We start from the raw sequence: 24301 nt of genomic DNA on the forward strand, positions 1-24301 counted from the left end.
CAGGACAACATTTTAACTCGTGCATCTTGTCACCTGGGGAGAGAGAAATTGTTAAAACCTACCGTACAAAGAAGCTCCTAACCAGATGGTGGGATACGAGACAAGGGTCAGAATCTTAACAGCACCAAACGGTACTACCTTAAAGTCAAACTCTGCATTTTCTTTGGAAGGGTAGAATGTGATCCACGTTGCCTGTTTTGACCGGGAGAAAACGCTGAGATATGGGGGCAGCTCTTGGAAGATGGGATGTTACTATACAGAATAAGCATCCACCTCAGATATGTGTAAGAACATGGATGTAGCTTATGGTAAAAAGGTTCAAGTTCCAGTTCTTAACAGAGCTGCTCAACTTGGGGGTTACCCTAGAACAATGTGTTTTCATGATCAAGTCACAGCATTAGAAGTCCAGAGCAAAGGAAGCTGGAGTCAAAGTACCCAAATGTCATGGTTTTGGCTGGGACAGAGTTGACTTTCTTACTACCAGCTGGTATAATGCTGTGTTTTGGATTTGGGATGAAAATAGTGTTGGTAAAACACTGGGTGTTTTGTTGGTTGTTGCTAAGCAGTCAAGGCCTTTTCTGCTCCTCACACCACCCCACCAGTGAGACGGTTGGGGGTGCACAAAAAGTTGGGAAGAGACACAGCCAGGACAGCGGACCCCAACTGACCAAAGGGATATTCCATGCCATATGAAGCCATGCTGAGTATATAAAGCTGGGGGAAGAAGGAAGGGGGGGACATTCAGAGTTACGGTGGTTGCCTTCCCAAGTAACCATGATGCATGATGGAGCCCTGCCCTTCTGGAGATGGCTGAGTATCGGATACCTGACATCTGGTATGAAAAGGCACATGGTTCTGCACCAAAACTTTACACAGCCTCTTACTTTGGGGGACAGGAAAGAGAGTATGCCACTGGAATTGTCTGCTCCAGCCCAGAGCTGCACCACTGGGCCAACACAGCTAACCGTGATCTCAAGGGGTTGCAGTAGCCTCATGGGGACATGAACCATAGCAGAATCTGACAAAACTGTGAATTTAATAGTATTTCTTTTATGAAGAACTACAGTTCAGTGTGACGCCAGTGCCAGCAGACCTGGGGTCAGAGGGCTTTCATCATTGCTGAGGATAGTGTGAAATATTTCCCTGTCATTATACACTGGACTAAATTGAGGAGAAAACTGGATGGGGATGGACACTGCAGAAGTATCAAAACATGTAAAACATTGTTCTAAATAGTAGATACTCAACTGTCCTCTAAGGCCATGGTGGGAAAGGTGAGGAAAATCATCTTAATTTGCACTAAAGGAAGCTTAAGTTCAGTATTAGGAAGCACAATGAAATGGGTTGCCTAGGCAAGGTGCAGAATTTCAACAACTGCAGATTTTTAATAGATATCTGGCCAAACTTCTTTCATCAATGGTCTAGGTTAATTTGATTCTAAGTCACCATTTACAAATATCTGTACAAGCAAATGTTTCTTTGCAAAAAGAATATCATATCAGTGCTGTTACAAAGCACTTGCACATTATCCACAGCAGCAATGCTTACACAGACATATCTCTTTGTGGATCTTCAGTTACCCAACACACATAAACACCACATAAAAGAGATAACCAAACACAAGGTAAGACTAGCAAATATTTAAAGCTGTAAATCCTGTAAGCCTGATGCTAAGTCTATTTCACAGCACAGTCTGTAGTATGATTTGAAGAAAGGGCAAAGTATTCCAAGCAACAAAAGTCCATGGCGTGGATTACTAATAACTAGAAAAAGTCTATGCTTGCCTAATAGCTTGTTTTAATAGCTCACCTAGCTTGAGTATTTGTAATCATTAGTTCATGTGAGCTCTTGTACTGTACATGTGAAGACAACACAGGCTTTGAGGTTTCATATTGAAGAGACTGCCGTGACAGTACAGAGAAGAACCCACAAAAAATTCCACTATATAACAGCAAAATTTCAAGGCTGCAGCTACAAACTACCTTTTATCTATGTCCGCTGTCCACATCCATTTTATAATGAGCAAGCAATTATCTTACTGTACTGCACTGGGGGCTCTAGACAATGGTACAGGTTTCTCCTGGCTCTTGTCAATCCAAGTCAATAGCATCAAAGTGCAATGAGGCATATTATGACATATTCCTGTCTTTTAGAAAAGAGTGGTTAAATCTGATATCTGAAATGGAATATGTTGAAGGGGAAAGTTACAATGACAGTCCTTGAACTGTCTATAAATGAAATAACATCATAAATGTCTAAGACAATGAAAGCCAACAGGGTTGAATCTGAAATCAAGGCTAAATATGTAAAAAATGTAATAAAATTTTCAAACCAAAGACTATTTAAAGAGTCCGCCATGGAGATATAATTAACTCAGCCTGATCCAAAATTAGGTTCCCTTTATAGGAATCCTCCAACCTTTAGGAAAGTATATAGTCTGTACAGCAATTAAAAGATTCAACCATTTCTCCAAACTGTCACCAATTATTATCTCTCTACCCAGGCTTTTTCTCTTCCGAAATGGAAATATGTCTCTGAATATATGCTCTTAATTTTACATTTTATCTATTAAGCCTATGCAGCAAATGTACTCTTAAATCACACTGTAATCTCAGAGTTCTGCATATTTCTTGTATACTGGAATGGAAGATTTCAGAGAGTACAGTGGAACTATTGATCTGTTTAGTGTTACAAAAGCTATTGATTATGTGGTGGTGTGAGCTTATGTAAGCAAAAATTGACATTGTAGGGTATTTTATTTGTTTTTTAACTGTGGTCATTGCAGTACACAGATGTGTTAAGCAATACTGTTATATATGTTAAAGTGTAGCATGCTACAAATTAATCTCTTCAAGAAGGAGTGGAATTTTATAATCTGCGGGAATGTTTAGCACACACTTTTCAGAAGAGATACTAAAGTGGGAAAAGGGTAACAGAGGTTGAGTGGAATAAAAAGCAGAAGGGGAAATTACAGGAGTAGGAAAATGGGTTTTAACTATTCTACTCAAGACCCAGGGTTCTTTTTTTAAAGTAGTAATGTTTTCTTTTAAAAAAAGTTAAAAATATTTTGGTGGGGTGGAGCAGTGTGCCAGCTAAACTGCAGTGTAACATCAGGGGTTTTAAAACTCTATTTTACACCTAGGAATTTCCTTCTCCCTTCATTATCAGATGCAAATAAGGTTTATCAGGAATGGTATTTCCCTGGGGAGGGGGCCCAGTAGCCACAGCTCACACAGGGCTATTCTAGTACAATGCCACTCCTGAAGAACTGTTGCGTTGCTTTGCCAGGCTCCACGCTCAGCGAGACAGCCCAGAAATACAATGCCCAGAGGCTTCTCTGAAACACAGCATCTGCTCAGCCTTTCTCCACATCCTCCTTCCCCCCACCCCCCCCCCCCCCCCCCCCCGCCCAGGTCACTATTTGTCAGCTTCCAGCAGAAACAGGAGTTGCAACTATTTGGAAGACCTGCAGATTATTTGCCACCATGGGTGTATAGCCCAAATGAGAATAAATCAAGCTTAAAAGTCTGTAAAACAAAGAGATGTGGAGGTGTAAAAAACAATTAAAGCTTGTACCCAATTGGGCTCTGTAATTTGTTGCACTAATGAAACATTTCTTTTAAGTGGAAAACCTTTGAAGAATACTAATATAATAATTAATATTCAGGTTACCTAGGGAACCTGAGGCTCTAATGACTGTAGCTAGAAGAGCCTTTGCAGAGGAAGCTACCCAGCATGGCTTTTTTTTCCTAGAGCTTTAAGAATGATGCTTCCAGGAAGCTGCGAGATTATTTCCTCTCCCTTTCCAAGTTTGTACCAATCCTCTCTTATAATCAAGAAATCCGCGGACTTGCTTTGTCTAAAACAAGTTAGAGCTGATGTAAATCTGAAAAGGGAGGAAGAATTCGGGTGATCTTAGAAACAAAGGGATAATATGGAGATACTAGGTGATTGTAGAGCCATAAAGAGCAAGAGAAATAAAAAAAAAAAGAATAAGAGAAGCACAGATGAATTTCATAAAGGAGAGGTCTGAATAAAAAATACTTAAATAGTTCTTTATATGTCAGTACCAGCAAACATTGGAAAAAACTTTCCCTAAACCACCATTTACACCACTTCTGGTGTAGGTACATCACCTTTGCTAGCATCTGTTGCGAAATTAGATAAAACCTCTTGAGCAACGGCTGACGAACATTAATGTGGGGCACAATAAATCCTCACTAGATTGTAAGATCAATGAACCACGTGCTTGCACTTGCTCCTCCGAGGGCAGCCCAAATCTGGCAGTACTGATGCAAGTGAAGGGCCAGCAGACTGGTTCCCCAACACAGGCTGGACAAAAGTCAACCAGAGAAGATTGACTGTGGATATGGGAGGTATTAAAGAGAACATCATGGCTTGTACTTGCCTCATGATTCTTCTTGATTTTGAGAAACACACGGTTAAACATCATGTTGCTGTCAAGAACCACTGACCGCTGCCAGACAGCAATCTAGCCAAGTGCATGTGAGTGTGCACAGCAGCGCAGCTTTAGAGGAAGCCATATGGAAAAGGAAAAGGGCAGGTCTCTGACAACAAATGGTCACAGTTTGCACAGCCGCATGGCAAAGCTGAGGTAGGTAGTAGAGAGTCAACCTAGAATCCCGCACTCTGCTTTTTATACAATGGGTAGGCAAACACGCCGTGGTTTGTGCCACGCATGGCTGTCAGCTGTAACCCTTCTGCCAAATACAAAGACAAGTATTTATTTCCTGCACTTCACTTCTAATTCAAATTCTTTTATTTGGCCTGGATCTGCTGGGAGTGTGGCTTACAAAGAGATTGATGTGTACTCATTGGCACACGCTGCCGTCTTCTAGGAACATAAGAGTTACTGGCTCAGACCACATATTAATTCACTCCACTACCAGTATGATGGTAGCCAACAGCAAAAGCTGCAAAGCAAAACACAAGAAAGCTTCTCTGAGAAATTCACTACCCCACGGGAAGCTGCTGTTGAACCTTATTAATTAGAGGTTAGTTTATGCCCTGAAGCGTAAGACATTAAATCCGTTATAAATATGCATGCCTGTTCTTCAGAATGTCAAGATAATACAGAGATATCGTACAACTGACACCACGTCTGAGAAGCATGTAAGCGTTCACTCCATTTAACAGATGGGCAAACAGGGAAAGAAGTCAAGCAGCTTCTCTGCAGTCTAGTCAGCAGGCAGGCTTCTGGTGGCACTGGCAGGTGAATATGACACAGGCAGCTTCAAGCTCTCCTCCTGCAGGTGTCTCGCTGTATTACCCAATCCCTGCTGCACAGCTCCTCTAAGATTAATTTCCTCTTCTGCAAAATGGGTGTGTTTATCTCTTAATGAGATTTTTAGAACTGAATAATATTTGTATTGCACCATTATTATGCATTACTGACACTAGGCAAAGTTAGAAAAAGGAAGAGATGCACTGCCAAGGGATTATTAATTCATTTATTCCACCACATTTCTAGAAGCTTTGTTCCCTGTAGAGCTCTGTCAATGCATCATTTCTCAGCTAGAGTGTCCTTGCAAAGCTAGTTCCAGGCTCTTGTGCTTAAGTCTGATAAATAAGTTTGGGAGTGCTGTAAGCATGGAGTATATATAGATTTAGTCAGTAAATTTTATACTGAATTTTGTTTTCTCTTTTTTTAATTTTTTTTAAAGCCTCTATTGACCAACTGCTAAGAGCCTTGAAAGTCTCTAGTATGGTCTGGGAGCAAGGACAACTGTAAAATTTTAACGTCCTGTTTCAAGAAAGCAACAGAGGGGAGTTTGAGTGGACAGAAAAAGAAAGAAAACAATTATGCAAAAGCACACATCTTTTGTAAAATAATCGTCCACAATGCCCTAAACAAAAGCACCAGTCCTTGGTCATATCAATGGAATTTTTGGATTATATCAAAGCAGATCAAATTTCACAGAGACAGAAGAATGTGCAGTACTATCATCAGAATTGCAGCATGGGTTGTATACCTATGAACTAGCTAATACTCTAGCTAGTTTGGATGTTAAAAGGCAATGAACCCATAACAGCACAGCCCTTCAATGCAAATTAAGTAAAAAGAGTTTGTCCAGCCTGTGCTGAACCATGGGTTTCAACAGATTTTTTTCCGCTTGGTGTTTGAGCTAAATTAAAGCTATCAAGCTCAGCTCAATGTACAGACAGTCCACATTTTCTAACTGGCCTAGTGCACCCCACAGTTTTCACTTTTGATTATTTCCACCCACCTTGTGACCTTGTATAACCCACCTTGACTACTTATGACCCACACTCCTTGCTGGAAGGCAACGACAGCAAGAAGAACAGTAAGCATCTTGTACTTAAAGTCCAACAGCCTCCCATGAGAGCTTAGATAGAGGGTGTCATGTTTGATTCCCATAGGCCTAGAAGATGGAGAAGAAGTTGGCCCAGTGGAAGGGAGAATGCAGAAGCAATAAATGAAGAAGTCAAGCTGGAACAAGGAGTGGTTACTCTGACACTGACTCGTACACCTAGCACAGCAGAAGCAGCAAATTTCTGGTAAGTGGTGGCTGGTCCTTTCAGAAGATAAGTTTAAGAAGACAGGAAAACAAAAACCAAAAATGTAGCAGGGTGAAGAGCAGATGAAAGCAGTTTCATCTCTTGTCAACTGTACAAGACACCTGCCTGTTCTGAAACAGAACAGCTCCTTATCATGCTCTGGGATCTCTGTGCACAGCTAAAGCCAGCCTGAGTTAATTTAAAGTTTCTAAAACCTTATCTCTCTGTATTTTCCTACCTCAGCTTTGGGAAACACTATTAGTCAGTTATGATACACAGCAAACACAGCAACTTATGTCGCACAGGGAGCATTACCCCCCTACTGCCCAAAACTACTTCTGCCAAGGGTATCATGCTGAGCATGCGGATATTAAGTTTTCAATGCTAGATACCTCCAAAGAGTTGGAAGGTAGGTCAGTTTATTTAGTTTTAATGATCATGACAGAATCTTTAATTCTGATCCATGTAATAATGTAATTCAAGAGAGTATTTCCTCCTGGAGAAAACAGGGTTGGCGCAGTGAAGCTGTTCTCTACACCCAGCGTGGTGCATTTCCAAATGAGAGTGGAAGCTTTTCAGGGATCACTGTCCCTACTGAGCATGTACTTATGTGCCATGCCCAACAAGGACAGGTGTAATCACATGCCTACACGCTCAGGGGCCACGACATGCAGCATCAAACCCAATGAGTGCCTTGGGCACTTCTTTAATAGAAGCAATAGTCTTGAGGTAAGGAATACACAGCTTCATTACACAGTCTGTTACCAGAGCACCAGTTCAGATGGACAAAATCACATTACTGATTTTTTTTTTTTAATACTGTAGGTTTTGTGTCAGGAATATTTCAACTTATTCTACATAAGTTAGTTAACTATTCATTATAGTGGAGACAGGGAAAATTACTTCATTTGTGTAGTTCTTTTATCCTACTCAGTTTCCACAGTTCAATTCAAATAAACAGGAAGGCCCAGCATCAAAAGATTAACAGAAATGTACAGCCACGAAAGCAGTCTAAAAACAATACAAAATTATCTTTTCAAAAGGGTAGATTTAAATTTATGGCTTGTTAGATGAATCTAGGGTAAACAGTTTTTCTAAATGAGACAATGAAAATTACCTGAATTTTGTAGATTCTTCTGGTCTCCTTATCCAGGTGCAGTTCTGCAGTTTTCTGACTATGTGAAGATAATAATCTTCTGCATATCTAAAAAAAGCAACAACATCAAACACTAGAATATATATGTATGTATATTTAGAAACAGTCTCTAAAACATTCAAATGATGCATTTATTAATAATAATGTGCATGATGCATATATAATAGATTGCTTTTAGAACTCTGTGACCTATTTCATTTTTGTAATTTGTAACAGCACTATCCTCATTTAATTAGCATGACCTATTAAACATTGCTTCTTAATAGCGATGTCCTAATGAACTTTTCTTTTCAGAAACTTTCAAAAGTACACTGGTTTCAAACTTAAATATTTGACCTTAAATATCTTGAAATTATTAGAAATCATCTCAAGTGCAAAAGTCCAAAATAATACAAAAAAATCTCCTCTGTTTGGTGTTTTAAACTTCAAAAATGTTTTGAAATGTGGCTCTTGCAAGCCAAAATGAAACATTACACTTCTTATCCCTTTTCTTTCATTTACCTTATAGAGTCCCCAAAGCTCAATTCAATCGTCTAATACCATAGACCAATATTTACAGATGTAAGCTGTCCTTCAAATTATCTGTTAAATAAAACAATCTGTTGTTTTACATCAACCAGCACTTTGGCTACCTTGGTACATGTAACCAAAGAACTTTCTGCTCCTTTTAAACCCTTTCAAGAGATTTAAATTTGTCCATTTGTGAAATACTTCAGAACATGTAAGTCAAAAGAATGGAGACACTTCTTCCCTTACAGGTTCAATGTTAATATTTCTCCCATTTGTGCTTGGATCCTAATATAGGTTTTTTTAAAACAATAACTCTGACTTATAAGGCAAACTGGTGGAATGGGAAGAAGGGATGTTATGGATGCCATGACTACAAATTCTATGGGACTCATGTCTCTAGAAAGGAACTACCTTGCATTATTTTAGCAAAAATGGCTTAGTGTTGGCCAAATTCAAATGATCATGAGTTTATTTAAGCTGGAATTTAGAAGTGTGTATTTTGAACAGTTTTACAAGAGTTAGGATGGCAAGAAACCTCACTTGTTTTTAAATGGAGCATGAGAATGGATAAAAAGGAATATAAAAACGGCTGTGGTGACTTGCAACAGCGGAAGTCAACAACCCGAAAGCTTCCTTCTCTCTGTGTTCAACACGTTTTTAGTACCACAGCCTTATGGTAAATATTTGAGAAAATACAACCCTTTTTTTGTTTGCTTCATAAAACTACTGCAACTGCTAAAGTTAACTTGTTTATCTACCCCTGAGTAAAATCATGTCCCATTTCCACATGGAAGAAGAAATGAAACTTTTTAGAGGAATTCTGCATTAGAATTGGTCTTTGGCTCAAGTTTGCACCTGTGACAACACGTACGATTTTGATTCTGCAGACTTAGCAAACTCTTAAAGGAACCAGATGACTGTGACTAAACTGATTTTACTGAGCCCTTGCACAACTCAAGAGAGCAGGAATGAATGGGCAGAACTGGGAGAAGAGAAAAACGAGTCTGATTGCAGCTGTAGCTGATCTGACCTGGTGCAGTACATTCCTCCTCCTTTCAGTCCAACTCCACATCTGTTCTCTCTCTCGTGCCACTGCTGATACTTACTTGAGTCCACCTCTCTTTTGTTTTTGCCAGCATTTGCACTTGTTAAATGCCTTCACAGGCCACTTTAATTCACTACTAAGGCAAAAAAAACAAACCAGAAAGAAAAAAATATGCATATACATTTTCTTCAGAAAAGACTCCATCAAACACCACAGCCAGTATAAGCAAGGAGTGATGGGAGTGGAGAAAGTGGGAAGAAGGCCTTCCTATTTTGGCAGCTGCCTGCTGGTATGTTGTATTATCAGCCTTGGAACTGCAGCCAGAGAAAATGGAACTACTTTCTTGCTGAAGCTGCTACCTAAATTGGCTCACTGTGGGGTCAGGCAAGTGTCAGTACCAGCACAGGGCAGGACAGGGAGTGCACGTTGCGGGAGGATGGGATAGAAGCACAGGACCGAAATAGCCCATGCTGATGTTGAATCACTCATCTAGTTGTATTCCTTAAGGCTAAACAATAAATAACTCTTAGACGCTGGGACTTACGGAAAAATCCAAGAATTAATAGGATAAGAGAGCATGAAGAGTTACTTAGGCTATCATTATCTATGAGAAAAAAATATAGAAAAAGCAAATTCTAGCCTAAAGACATTGATAAGAAGAAGATCACAGTCAGAAATGAAAAGAAAAATTACCATCAGCTTGGAAAGAAATCGCATGGACTGACAAGTTATTAGCAAGTTACAGGGAAACATTTGGTAAGGAGAAAAATCAAAGCATCATCCATAAAGCTAGTTCTGAGGCCTCATGAAAAACACAGGCACTCACTGCCAGAAACTGTAAGGACCTTCTTATACATTTAACAGAAGCTGCACCCAGGGTAAAAACACCAATTACAATGCAAGAACATGGTTGTCTGTCCACTGCTGGCTACTGGAAGGAATCACTCTTCCTTGGACGCATCTAAGCTCACCAGCTCACCCAGAAAAACACCACTTAGAGGTCTTTAGAAGGCAGAACACCATCTCTGCTCACTCTCTGCATCCAGTTTTGCTCCTCTTGTGACTTACAAAGACACTACGGACCGTCAGAACTCATCCTGGCCAGCACTGGCACAGCATGGCGAGTGGCAGAGACAACCCAGCAGCGTGTCCTGGGGAACAGGAGCTCACAACAGCGACAGCTCTGCAAAGCAGCTGCCACATCTGCTCACACCGATATAAGGCTTCCATGAAATAAACTCTATTTGAACACAGGCAATATTCCCACAGATTAATTTTTTTAAAGACTCAGAGTGAAGCTCTGGGACTTGTTGCAGCTGGGTTTACAGCCCAGAAAGCTTTGTTTTCCTCTCAGAAAGCCTATTTTAGCATTTCCTGCTTTAAAGGAGCCTTGGGGACTCACTCCTCCAAAGGAATCATTCAGAAGGCCATCAGGGTATAATTTCATGGCTCTGCTGTAACCCAGACAGTCCTCCACTGTTCCGTTTTAAAGAGCTGGGACAATACATATATTTCCACTGGCACCCAGGAGCTTACAGCACGTATTCACTGAAGCTAAAAGGGGTTTATTATTAAGATAAAAAAGCTCAGATAAAATGAACTATAAAAATATGTGGACAAGACAATAATTACAGCGCTGAGAATAGTGAATGAAACAGGCTTTGTCCTGTTGTTGTCTGCCACCTGCACCACAACCATTATAATAACTTAGTGTTGTAGGAAACTCACTTATAGTGTATGAGCCTTGCTGACAAATAACACCTGGAAGGGTTTTTTTGCCTATAGTACTTGTCAGGTACGCAGTGACCTTCTATGTTAACTGCAGTGGCTAAGGTGGAATTATTATGCACAGTCGAGGCACTGACAAAGTATAAGTATCTTCTAATTTTTGGCAGATATCTAAAGGACAACAGCAAGGACACAAGTGTTGAGATAGTAAGGAGACAATAGGTAAAATGTCAGAACAGAGAGACAGGAGCAGCCCCACTGGTTACTTGCTAAAACTAAATACCTACTTCAAGAACAAAGCTGTTTGAATTAGAAGGAAAACTGAGCAGCAGGGGTGAAAAAAGGAGATATTTCTACTTGGCAGCTTATGTTCAAGAAAGAAACAAATAAAAAGAAAAACAACAGCAGGAAATGCAAAAGAAAAGGAGGATCCCTTTTGCCTTTGGACACTTTAATGCTACCAAAATAACTATCAGTTTTTAAACCCCTCAGGAGAATGTGCACAGGGCTTGCTCTAGAATAAAAATGGAAAACTGCCAGCAAAACTCAGCATTTCAGGCTCTTTATCACCACCAGCACATACCTGCTATAATAATAACTTCCCACTTACATAGCACTTTTTACTATCAAATAATTTCACAAGCTTTAAACTAGTAATTTTTTTCTCTTTCTGCCAGCTTAAGAGGCAAGAGTCTCCAGAATGTCCCTGAAAGTCTAGAACTGCAATATAAAGCATTTATATACCATGCCTGTGGGTCACACCTTGGAAAAGCAGCAAAGATCCCTACAGCTCCTCTGAGGGAAGGGCAATGAGCTGCAATATTCATGGCACAAAACAATCCCTTGCTCCTTTGTTCCAAGCATCAGTTTCTCTTCCTACCTGCCCAATTCATCTTCTGCCTCATTAAATGGCGCAGCTCCTCCTTACTCTTTAGCAACAGAATAAAGGTCTGAAACTTTGTAAAGTTTACCCTACAATCTCAGCTCCAAGACACTCTAGACATGAAGAGCACGGCTACATTGCTGCAGCCTGTACAACTTCGTAACACACGGGATAAATAACAGCATTTATATTGCTATAACTGGATTTTGGAGGCAATACAGTGACTGGTTGTCATTCTCTCAGTGTTAATCACTCAGGTTTTCAGCCAACTGTATACTTTGACCTGTTTGCCAGTCTCTGTTTCAGCTCTCACTAGCAGCACATCAGTAACATCGTGGTTTACCACCTTCCAAAAGAGTAAAAACGCCAGTCATAGTGTTGCTGACGAGGTGGAATATTGGTGGGAGAAGAGGTGAGAGAGGAGAAAAAAAAGAAAAGAATTTAAAAAGACAGAATGCTGGAAATACAGTGATTTAAAAACGGGCAAAAGATCCTCGAACGCAATGAACAAGCGAGGACTGGGCAGAAAAGACAGGAGAAGTTTTGAAATCATGATTTAATGTTGTTCCTGTGTTAAGGAAAAATTTAACTTTTCCAGTTCTTTGAATGGGGAAAAGCACATAATTATTTTTAGCAGAACTTGTGTTTCTCGTTCCTTTTCTCTTTTCACAAATGGAGGGGGGGGAAAAAAGCTTCCAGTTTTAAAGACACCATGGCACATAATGAATTTTAAGCTGGAAATTGGTCCTAATGTGAAGCTTTTCTTATTTACAATGTTTTATTTATTGCTGCATCCATATAGGCAAAATGTTACATGTCAAAAGCAATGGGCTGCTTCTCCCATTTTCACTTTAGAAAGCAGGAGGGAAAAGGCAGAACAGCAAGTTGAGACCCAAAATTAATTTGAGGTGTTTTTTCAATGTATCTAAAATTGAATTATTAGTTTCCTGTGGACTAGTTATTATAAAGACTGCAATTAATTAGCAAGTTTTTATACTAGTACATTTCCATGCTTACTCTAATGAATATGCTGAAAAGAATCCATTAACTGAGGTTGCTCATAGCAGGAGTGTTCACCAATCAGGAAAAAGACACTCAAGAATGAAATCATACCTCACAGATTCTGTTCAACCTTCTTGTGAATATCTTGGAATGAAATGTTGCTAACCTTGAATAAATCTAATTCATGTGAAAGGAAAAATGTGGGCAAACTTTGGTTGAAAAATTTCAGTTTCCTGTTGTATAGCTCCACATTCATATCACTGAGAATTATGTAAATGAGGACAATCTTTTACCCTTCTATTTAAAACAAACAAAGCACAAAGCACAGCAAACACCTACCTTTTCTTCTTGATAGATGATGACAAAATGTTGTCCTGAATTGCCTTACATTTTGAAGCCTGTTCAAACTGGTAAATTCCATTTTTATTAACAGTTGTTCTGTTGAAAAAAGGGGGGGGGAGAGAAAAAGCAACAAACTTTAAAAAAGAGAACATAATTCTGACAATTCTGTCACATTTACTTTGCTATGACGATAAGATTAATAACGGTTGATTTAGCTGAAAACATTACCAAAGAAATCTTATTGACTTCTATTGTCAAACTCTTGTATAAAAGGGGAGTTCGCTGCTAGTGACTATAAAATATTTGATTCTTTAAAGTAACCCTATTTCATAGTCTGAATTATATTTTCTCCTTTACACTTTAATCAGAAAATGTGATTAAAAAAAAGAAATGAAATGGCAAGCCCCTTGAATATTATGTTTTGAAGATATTTAAAATATTCACCAGTAAAATATTCAGCAGATGTGATTTCCTGAAGTTGTTGATGAAATGCAATATTCAGAGCCAATATAATATGTACAGAAAACACCACAGGTGAAGTGAATCTTTCTACTTGGACCTTAACTTACTGACTCGAGCTTAATACTTACTTCCTTGCTTATTCTTTATTTACACAGTAAGAATAAATATTTGTAAAAGGAACGAAGGCAAGTGCCAGACAGTGATCTTTAATTCCTGTTGTCTTATTTTCACCAAACTCCTGTGTGGTCCTCTTGCTCTGGCAGTCCCAGTAGAAGATGGAGCTGTAAATTAGTAAACGACTGCGATACCAAGGTCTTATTCCATTCACATCAGTTCACCCTGTATCTCAGTTCAGTCTCATACAATCACCCTCCTCCGTCATCAACCTTCTGCTGTACGTATTTTCATTTATCATGAGGGTTTTTTCCTCCAGCATTTTGATTTTCCTTGCTCCTCACCATTTTCCCCTCTCCCTCTTACCTGTTCCTTTTGGGTTCTTTCCACTGATTCACTACTTCTGGAGCAGTTGGACCTGCAACCCATTTGCCCAACCCAGAACTAGAAATACATAAGACATGGATGCTATGTCATTCGCTCCTGGTTGTGAGCTGCAGCAGTGAACAGAACCTGGGCTGTTCTTAGAAACACAGAAGAACTGACCCATTTCTATATACACAATGAGAAAGGGCCTTCCTGCTTCATACACTATGCACTCTGCTTCTGAACCATCATTCCTTTTACTAACAAGGACCAAAATTCCATTGCCTTCATCTATTAAAACGTCTATTAAAACCCCTCATGAACAAGATTTCTGACAGCTGATTTTGAAGCTCTTACTTTGGAAAGATGCCATTTCAAGTCACAGAATCACAGAGTGGCTGAGGTTGGAAGGGACCCCTGGAGGTCATCTGGTCCAACCTCCTGCTCAAGCAGGGCCACCTACAGCCAGTTGCCCAGGACTGTGTCCAGTTGGCTTTTGAGCATCTCCAAGGCTGGAGGCTCCACAACGTCCCTGGGCAACCTGTGCCAGTGTTCAATCAACCTCACAGTGAAAAAGTGTTTCCTGATGTTCAGAGGGAACCTCCTGTGTTTCAGTTGGTGCCCATTGCCTCTGGTCCTGTCTCTGGGCACCACTGAGAAGAACCTGGTTCCATCCTCTTTGCGCCCTCCCTTCAGGTATTGATAAGGTCCCCCCTAAGCCTTTTCTTAAACAACGAAAATCTTAATTCAAATGACAAGAAGACCGACTGAAGAAGAGTGAGCAGAGTAAATGCTTGTTTATTTTGCTACTGAACTGCCTGGCACGTTCATAGCTACCACAGGGGAGGAAGAGGAACAAAGCCCCTTTCCTTCTCTTTCCATTGCCCATGAATTTTCTAGTGAATCAGTCACTCCATAGGAGCAATTCACCCAGGACACAGCTGCAGAAAGGGAGATCAGCTCCCTCCCTTTCTTTCCACCATCAGGAACTTCTTCCCAGTATACGCTCAGTCCCTAAGGAAGTCTGCAGCCTGCATGCCCCTTGTTGAGGGCAATGGTAAGACGACACAATGTAAAACTCCTATCCTTTTAGTTCTGCAGTGACTTTAATAGATAGCAACAGCTGGCACTACCTACTGAGAGCTTCTTGGTTGATTTTACATACAGTTACTTATCTAATTCTTTTCCAGGGAGTGACGTACAACTGTAAGGGCAGAAGGCTCTCAGAGTACACAGTTCAGAGCAAACCACTCAGCAGATCTTACATAGTAAGTGCCAGCAAATGTTCTGCCTGCATCACTTATGCACACAGGTTTATCTTCTGTCTACACCAAAGAACCAGGTGGGTCCTTTCACAGAAGAACCCAACATCAGTTCCTGAACAAACTTAGTTAGCACTAAATCATGTTTCCTCTCTCTTGCTTCTTGAATTCAGTAAGCTCAAGCAATTCTTCTGCAGCTGCAGCTTAAAGTAAGAGAAATGGCCACATGCAAAGCTTAGCTGCATAACCAGCACCTTACAAAAAGAACTACTGATATCATAAACCAAGTGCATGTTACAGCTGCGAATAAGTCTTTCATTACAACTGAAAATCAAGATGCTGACAAGCATGGACAAGCTAGAGAGGTGGGCCTGTGCAAACCTCATGAAGTTCAACCAGGCCAAGTGGAAGGTCCTACACTTGGGTCAGGACAATCCTCGTTATCAATACAGGCTGGGGGATGACGTGATAGAGAGCAGCCCTGCGGAAAAGGACTTGGGGGCACTCGTAGATGAAAAGCTGGACATGAGCCAACAATGCGCACTCACAGCCCAGAAGGCCAATTGCATCCTGGATTGCATCAGAACAACTGTGGCCAGCAGATCAAGAGAGGTGATTCTCCCACTCTACTCTGCTCTCGTGAGAACCCACCTGGAGTACTGTGTCCAGCTCTGGAGCCCTCAGCACAAGAAGGACATGGACCTGTTGGAGTGGGTCCAGAGGAGGGCCACAAGGATGATCCGAGGGCTGGAGAACCTCTCCTATGAGGACAGGCTGAGAGAGTTGGGGTTCAGCCTGGAGAAGAGAAGGCTTCAGGGAGACCTTATAGTGACCTTCCAGTACCCGAAGGGGGCCTCTAAGAAAGCTGGGGAGGGGCTGTTTGCAAGGGCATGTAGAGATAGGACGAGGGGCAGTGGTTTTAAACTAGAGCAGGGCAGGGTTAGATTAGACATTAGGAAGAAGTTCTTTACAATGAGGGTGGTGAGACACTGGAACAGGTTGCCCAGAGAGGTGGTGGAGGCCCCATCCCTGGAGACATTCAAGGCCAGGCTTGATGAGGCTCTGAGCAATCTGATCTAGTTAAAGTAAAAGATCTCAATAAAGTCTGCTTACTGCAGACCTTTAAAGGCCCCCTCCAACCCAACACATTCTATGCTGGATGCTGATTTGAGAAGTGGCCCCAGCCCTTCTGAGCCACAGCTAGCCAAAGGAGACCTTCTTCAACATAGGAAACCTGCCAGGAAGACCAGGTTCAGGTCAGATCTGCTCATGTGAGGTGCCTTTGCATCGCTGGAGAACCAACATTCTTTCACAAGTAGGCTTCAACTCTGTGCAGAAAATCATTAAAAGGTCCTTAGCGCTTCCTGTTAATTTATGTCCTGAGATCAGTGGGGCTGTGAATAAATATTCTCTCAACCAAACACAAGCTTTACTCAACAAACTTTCACTCTTTTTAAATTCATAGCACTAAGATCAAGTGAAGCAAGTTGCCTCGTTTTTTAATATGTAATTGCTTTTTTATGCACACATTTTCAAGACTTGAAAAATTCAAAAAGGAAGAAGTCAGATAAAAAAGAATGAGCAAAATAAATCCCTGTTCTGTTTTGTCATTAAATCCTGACAATCACTTTTACAGCCATCAAGGGAAGAACAAAGGAATAAGGAGTCTTTCCTTCCCTTTCCATGACACATGTAAAAATTGGTGAAAATGGCACAACTGTGCCATTCCCCACAATGTGTGGGGAAAACCAGAGACAAATTTTAATTAAAATTCTTTGTCTATGTAATGCAGTCACAAGATAGATCACCAAAATGCTTCTGTGGGTTTTTCCACAAAAAATTTACTCAATGTTCTTTATATGGTGCAAAAAGATACAAAAATAAAACAATTTATTTGCCAGACATGCAAAACAATGACTCATTCCAGTAAAAGTTTAATTTCTTAATTTCTGTTTCACTGTCAGAGTGGCCTCTGCTTCACATGAGTGAAAGATTTTTGCATTCAGACAAAAGGGGTGTGCAAGGGGCAGTCCAGACTTCTACTGCATTATTCATTTCAGAGTTGTGCAGACATCAGACTCAGATTAGATTTCCGATCACTTAGGACAATTATGCTAGGCAACATTTATCACTAAATGAATTTACCTGACCTAGGGGATGACAGTCTTTGTTCAATACTTAGAACTGCACTAAAACTTTTGCAGCAAAATCAGATAACATGCCTAACAACACAGATAACAGGCTACATTCAACTAATTTTGCAAACTCTTAAACCAGATGAGAACATGAAGTGGAGACCATGTTATATTCTGTTGGCTTGAACTCATAAAATGGATGAAACAGGGAAATATCTGCTGCATTTCCCTTAGGGTTTAGATGTTCTCAAAGCCAATCTCACTGGCCAAACTCTGAAAAACAGGGGTTTTTTTAAAATATCATATACGAACAGCTTGAGGACCACATACTTGCTGTGGTAATTCTAGGAACTCAGAAAGTACACCATCTGTACTTTAATAAATCCACAGTAGATTAAGACCATGTGCCATATTTATCAGCACGTTGTTATTCTATATCTCGCTCTCAGAAAGACATCAGTTCTTTAAACTGTAAAATTCTTTAAGACAAGGATTGCACCCACCTTTAGAATAAGAAACAGAGAAACTATATGGAAAGTCCACAGCCCCTTTTGCTGCACCTGTAGCATTCAATACTGAGACTACAGGGAGCCTTAGTGCAGCGAACCACCAGACAGCCAGCCACCTCAGTTCACATGGAGTTCTGGAGGAGCAGTGGTACAGGGAGGGAAGAAGGGAATCCCCTTAAAAACAAAACGAAACTCAACTCCAAACAGTTAACAGGCTAGGAAAATGGATGGAGATAAGATGGATGAAAAAAGGATGAATGGTAGGGGAAAAATAAAAAAAGGCAGATGGAAGAAGAAAATGTAGCGCTGTGAACTATACCAAAATATAAAGATATGCCCAGGACTGAAAGGCCAGTCCTCCAGAATTCCCACAAAATCAACTGGAAACAACTGAAAGAATGTGAGGTGAGATTTTCAAAACAGCTCAGAACTGGACTGCCCTGGCAGCACTGAAAGCAACAAGAATTTCACCCCTAATTTCAGCAAGAGTTAAGTCCACACTGAATGTAAGGAAAAATCCCGCTCATTGGCTTTATTCACACCGTGCCCAGCAGAACCAGTTGTTGCACTTTTTCTGTGCCTTCCTGCTCTGGTCTGCCTGAAGCAGCACAGGAGACCTCTGAACCCTGTTCCAGCTGAGCATCTCCAGCTAAAAAGGGTACCTTCTGTGTGCAAAACTGCACATTTACATCCTTCCACCAAAGTGGCACTGAACAACGCTACGCAGTTTGTTGAATACCTTCTGTCTTAATCTCTCCCTTGAAGAGAGAAATTTATATTTGAATCTCATAGTCTATTAGTTGAATACGATTAAAAACCCGTAATCCATACTTCCCTAGGAAGGGTGCTCTTAAGTGTTGTCTTTAACACTATTTCTAATGAATCAGATGATAAGAATATAGCGACATTTTTAAGGTTCACAACACCTTGATTAATAAGGCAATACACAATTTAAACGCTTGGTGAAACGGACTACAAAAATGGCTTTATCAAACCATAGGAATAAGAATTTGTCTTGTAACATTAATCACAGTAACTGCGAAAGAGACTGATCTTCCTAACCGTGTTCAAGTTCCCATGGAGGTTTTGCTTATCTAAGGAATGCTAAATCAGGTTTTTAAGACAAGCTGCATTTTGAAATTATTTGGAAGACCTTCCACTGCATTCACGAGAGTTATACATAACATCAGATACTTTTTATTTATAAAATCCATAAACCGCATGACAGGTAATATGACAAGCAACATTCAGCGTCTCATGGTGGGTAAAGTGAAAAGAATAAGGTACTTACACTAAAATGATGTTACAATAGTACACGATAGACAGAATGACAGAGCAGTTTCACTTGGACCAAGTAAACAGAAACAGGCTGGGAAACCTTTCACCACTGTCAGAACATAAATGTGTCCTGGCAGCAGCTTTCAACTGAACACCTATTCATTTAAGACAGAACTAATACATGAGGCATGTGTTAGAAATGCACTCCTAAAATATGTCTGCATGCATCGCTTGGGAATGAAGGGAAAAAATACTAAGAGAGCTGTAAAATTAGTGAAGTGATCACCAGTGCTGACTAATCTAAACTATAGCAAATTATTTGTGCAATATACTAAGCTACCGTTCATAATCGTGGTAATAGCCTGTCTCTTCTTCCCCTTCTGCCTGCTAGAATGCAATATTTTGACAGGAGACAGAACGTACAGGTCTCTGTTGCATAGTTAATTAAGTATAGTTGTTTATTCCCTAGGCCTGCATAAAGATCTGCTGCTGAGAGAGGAATTGGAGAACCCAACACTATGGAACACTGTATTAGTACTAACTTGTTTACTCATAGGTCCTCAATCACTTCCTCCCACTGTTCAATTACCCCAACAGTCTCTACACTGTGCTCGCCTTAGACCTGCAAAGACAGAGAGTAAGTTAGGGAAGTAGGAAGCGAATGCCTTAAAATTGGCGACACCAACAGAATAACAGAGTAGTGGCGGTCAGTTCTTCAGGGTACTGCTGCCTTGTTATTACTTGTATATAAAGTATATATAAATAGTGCTTTTCACTTTCCTTGTAGGAGCTGGCATTATTTATCTGGACAGTACAAAAGGAACTAGAATTTCTGCCCAGGCTTAACATGGTACACTCTGGGCCTCATAACAAAGAAAACACTACTTAGCTCCTCTTCGTATTGTCACCTTCCCCTGATAAACACTAGCAGTACTGAGCCCTCTATTTTGCTATTAATGCTGTAACTACACATATATGCCGGCACAAGCACAGCTGGGGAGGGAGGGAGGACCAAGTGTCTAAAGCTGGGACAAGTGCAAGACTACTTTTTTTGGTTGTACTGTTGGCTTAAGCAAGTTTAAACTGTACTTGCAGTTACAACTTAAAAACTGAGAGGATGGTATGAGGCATAGACATGAGGATTTGCCAGAGAACCATAGTATTGCGGTGTAAAATAATACTGGTTACATGAATAAATTTGGGGACTACTAGAGAAATCTTACTAACAACGGCCTTTTTTTTCAGTAAGAAACCCTACTAACAGGCACAGCAGGCTGTGAAATAAACCCAAGACAAAAACTGGAAGTCATACTGTAGAGGCAGTCATCACATTGTTTGAGTTATCTAACACTTAACAAGGAAAAGTGGGAAGAAATGTCCTATAAGAGACAAACCGTATCTTCAAGGTTATTTACTAAGACACATTCCTCAGAGAACTTTAGGTGCCTGGTCACCATCTAATTAAACATCGCTGTGCATAATAGCTGCCTAAATATCTATGACAGTCCAAACCAATCCCCTGCTTTTCATCCTTTCATCCTTCAGTTTCATCCTTTTAAAAGAATTACTCAAAAGTAAAAGAACGGATTAGCTTTCAATATTGTGAGGCAACAGAATAATAAGGCCTTAGAGATTCTTCAGGAGATGTCTGGTTACAAATATGCCTCCAACAGCAAAGGACATTATGATAAGAAGCAAGATTAGCTTGCGATTATGAAGATTGTCTAGGTTACTTATACTTCGAGTTCAAGGAGGACAGTGCCCAGTTTTTTTTCTTTTTGCTTTCCTGGATCCTCCCACCAAATTTGGTGAGAAAATCCTAGCTTTCCAGAAAAATGCATCAAACTGATGAAGGGATCAGAGTCCAACCTAACATCCATGCACACCCTCTTAATCTTACACAGGAAAGGACATTGCTGTCAGCAACACAGCAATGCTATTCAAACCATCAGGGTAATTTAGGAGAACCGTACTTCAGGAATTCTGCACCAATAGATTGTTCCTGGTTTTATGCATCAACAAACCAACGTAGCCTTATCTGATTAAAAAATGCACTAACCCCTGTACAACCGATTTCAACGAGGGACTCTTCTGTCCTTTTGCTATATGGATGGATACTGCAGCAAAACCCCACTGCAAACTGGAATCTAATTCCTATTGACCAGACCATCCATCTCCATCACTGAGGGATTGGTCTGAATCTCCTGAATGAGTCCAGATGCTCTCTGGATCAAATCTCTCCAGCATGGCCCTCAGCCAGGCCCAGTCCAGCTGCTGCCTGGATCAAACCCCTACAGCGTGGCTCCCTGCCCAGAGCTGCTCTCTGGATTAAGTAACAGCTCCTGGTCAGTCCAGCAGCCCTCTCTCCTTCCTCCTATGCCAAACATGCACCACAAACTCCTGTCAGGCCAGTTTACAAAGCACAGTCACTCAGGTGAGAAAGAACATTCTCTCCTGGATTTAGCCAGCAAGCCATCCCTCCAAAGGCACTACGGTTACAGGAGCGCCAGTGTGAAATGAAACTTTTTTTGATGAATAATTTACTTGTCACACTTTTGCAGTCACTTAGTCACGAAGAAATAGAATTTCAGGTTGATAAAAACTAGCTCCAAACTGGTGCCAAAATCCTCCAAGTAGATTAAGGAAAAACATGTATTTAAAATCTCATGCTCACTTGCCTTATTACAGAGATTAAAAACTGACCCATACAGGCCATGGATTTTCAGCCCTCTTCGGTATGTGTTGCTTCCACTTTCTTTGCTCCAGTTGTGAGTGTACTAACAGCAGATGGGAAGCAGCTAGACTCTGTTCTCTGAGGTGCTCTCTGCCAGCATTTCTAGTCAATTTGACTCCATGGTTTAGCACGCAGAGCCGAGTAGAAGGAGACTGCAGCTCAGAGGCAAGCAGGGAAAAGGCAGAGTATGAGAAGACGGGGCAGAGGGGGGCCACAGATGTAACACAGAACAGAATGGAGAGGAGAATGGAGTGACAGCTACAAAAAACAAAGCAGAACAGAGAGCATTCTGCAAAACCAGTACATTGTAAGGAGTGGAAAAGATGGAAAAAAAGGCAGAAAGGGAAAAAATGAGCACAGGAAAGAGAAGCAAGACAGAGGCACATAACAGCAGTTAGAATTCTGCAAATGTTCCTGTTCCTTTTGTTTAACTCTAATTTTGAAAGAAGTTATAAACTTACTGATTGTGGAAGTTCTAAATTTTGAGGCAGGGAGCACAAGGGTCTCTCATCAGAAACACCTATGAAACCTACTGTTAGGGTACACTGCAATGGTTACTACGGCTAATGTCACTTGCACTCACTTAGGGAAAGCATATGTTTCAACCTCCAATTCAGCTAGACTGGGTGAGACTGCAGCTTCAGTAAGGTTAGCTGCATTGTCACCACTGACTTCAGTATAATCAGGACATCACAGCTCCCATTAAAGACCCGATTCCCAAGTTCTTTCTAATTTTTATCATGTGTTTTTGACATATAATCATTGGCACAGCAATGTTAATGAAGCCATATAAAATAAAAGAGAGTAACAAAAATATTTGCAAACTACTTCTGACATAGTAATATCTCATGTATGGATTACACCACCCTGTTCTGCACTATCAGTTTTTCTATAGTGTGTGAAGACCCAAGAGCACGAAAACACAGTCGTTAATATTGAAGCCTGCACTTAAGACACAACACGTTTCACAGCTAATTTTACCAAATATTTTCATATTAAACTTCACTGTATAAAATAAGAGGCTGTAAAGCAAAGATCTACGCTGATATAAAAGATGAAGACACAGGACCAAGTGAAAGGGTGAAGTAAGATGCTACACAACGTGAAAAAGGCTTCGTGTGCCTGGCCTTCATCCTATGGATTTTAAAGGAGAAATCTATATTTTTGACTCAATACACATTGGAAAAATGATAATAATATTGCCCAACTCCAGCTCCACCTTCCTGGAAAGAATAATAAAAGCTACCTGGGACATGCCATTCAGCAAACACTTTTTGCACAGTACAAAACTGCTATTCGCAACATTTTATTGGGCTCAAAAACCAGCAACGGAGTGACAGCCGTCATTAAGAGGACCGACGAAGCCAATAATTTATTACAGTCAAAATGAATTTTCATTTTCTGGGTATAATAAGCCTCTAACGCTCTCCCTGATTAAAAAGCTGCCAAAACAAAAGGAAGAATGAATGGGAGCCAGGGCGAAGCCCTGCTGCTGGGGACCCTTCCAAGGGTTGGGTGGCTGAAGGCGAGCAGCCCCTACCTGTTCCCGGCCTGAGGAGGGGAGGGCGAGGGCGACCTGAGGGCTCGCACCACTTTCGGCGTGACAGCCGCCGCTCCTGCGTCCTCCTCCCAGCCCCTGCCAAGCGAGACGGGGAAAACAAAAGTTGTCAAAACCAGTCATTAAACATCGTCGGGCGTGTGCGGCGCCGCTCTCCTCCCCGCCGATCCCTCACACGCCGCCGACACCCCGGCCCGCTCCGGGAGGTTGGGGGGGAGGGGGGGGGGGCTCGCCGCCTCCCGCTCCTTCTTCCCTGGCTGGCTCCAGGCTCTCCCGCCCCGCAGCCCCCACCGCAGCGGGCGAGGCCCCCCGCCTCCTCCCCGGCCGCCCTACCTGGCGCGGAGGGGCTGCTGGCCGCCCAAGCGCAGCAGACAGCCGCCCAGCAGCAGGCTACCCAGCGCGGCGGCCAAGGCGATGACAGCCCGCATGGTGCGCTCGGCAGCAGCGCCCGCCGCAGCTACGGCCGCCCCATAGTATTTAAGGCAGGCTGCGGGGAGGGGGAGGCGGTTATGGCAGCCACAGGGTCTCTCCGCTCCGCCCCTCGCCCGTTCCGGCGGCCGCAGCCCTGCGCCGCCGCCGTCAGCCCCCCTCCCACCGCGGCCGCCTCGCTGAGGGGCCGGGCAGAGGCAGGCCGGGCTTTCCGACGAACTTTCCCCTCAGGCGAGCGGCGCGGCGAT

At 41.5% G+C, this 24301-nt stretch overlaps 1 protein-coding gene across 2 annotated transcripts in view; it reads right to left on the minus strand.

Annotated features, from left to right (window-relative positions):
* ST8SIA6 (ST8 alpha-N-acetyl-neuraminide alpha-2,8-sialyltransferase 6) overlaps positions 1-24174 on the minus strand; it is a 48420-nt gene extending 24246 nt beyond the window's left edge. Inside the window, exons 1-4 of one of the 2 annotated variants that reach the window (XM_054192395.1) lie at positions 23958-24174; positions 23607-23702; positions 13204-13302; positions 7658-7744 (exon numbers count right to left, since the gene is read on the minus strand). In XM_054192395.1, coding sequence (XP_054048370.1) covers positions 7658-7744; positions 13204-13302; positions 23607-23702; positions 23958-24052 — 377 coding nt within the window. In that variant the 5' untranslated portion in view covers positions 24053-24174. The remainder of the gene's footprint in view (positions 1-7657; positions 7745-13203; positions 13303-23606; positions 23703-23957) is intronic. The other variant, XM_054192394.1, reaches the window with a different exon arrangement.
* Between the last annotated feature and the right edge of the window lie 127 nt (positions 24175-24301).

Source organism: Rissa tridactyla, chromosome 2 (genome assembly GCF_028500815.1).
Source record: "Rissa tridactyla isolate bRisTri1 chromosome 2, bRisTri1.patW.cur.20221130, whole genome shotgun sequence".
Classification (NCBI taxonomy): domain Eukaryota; kingdom Metazoa; phylum Chordata; class Aves; order Charadriiformes; family Laridae; genus Rissa; species Rissa tridactyla.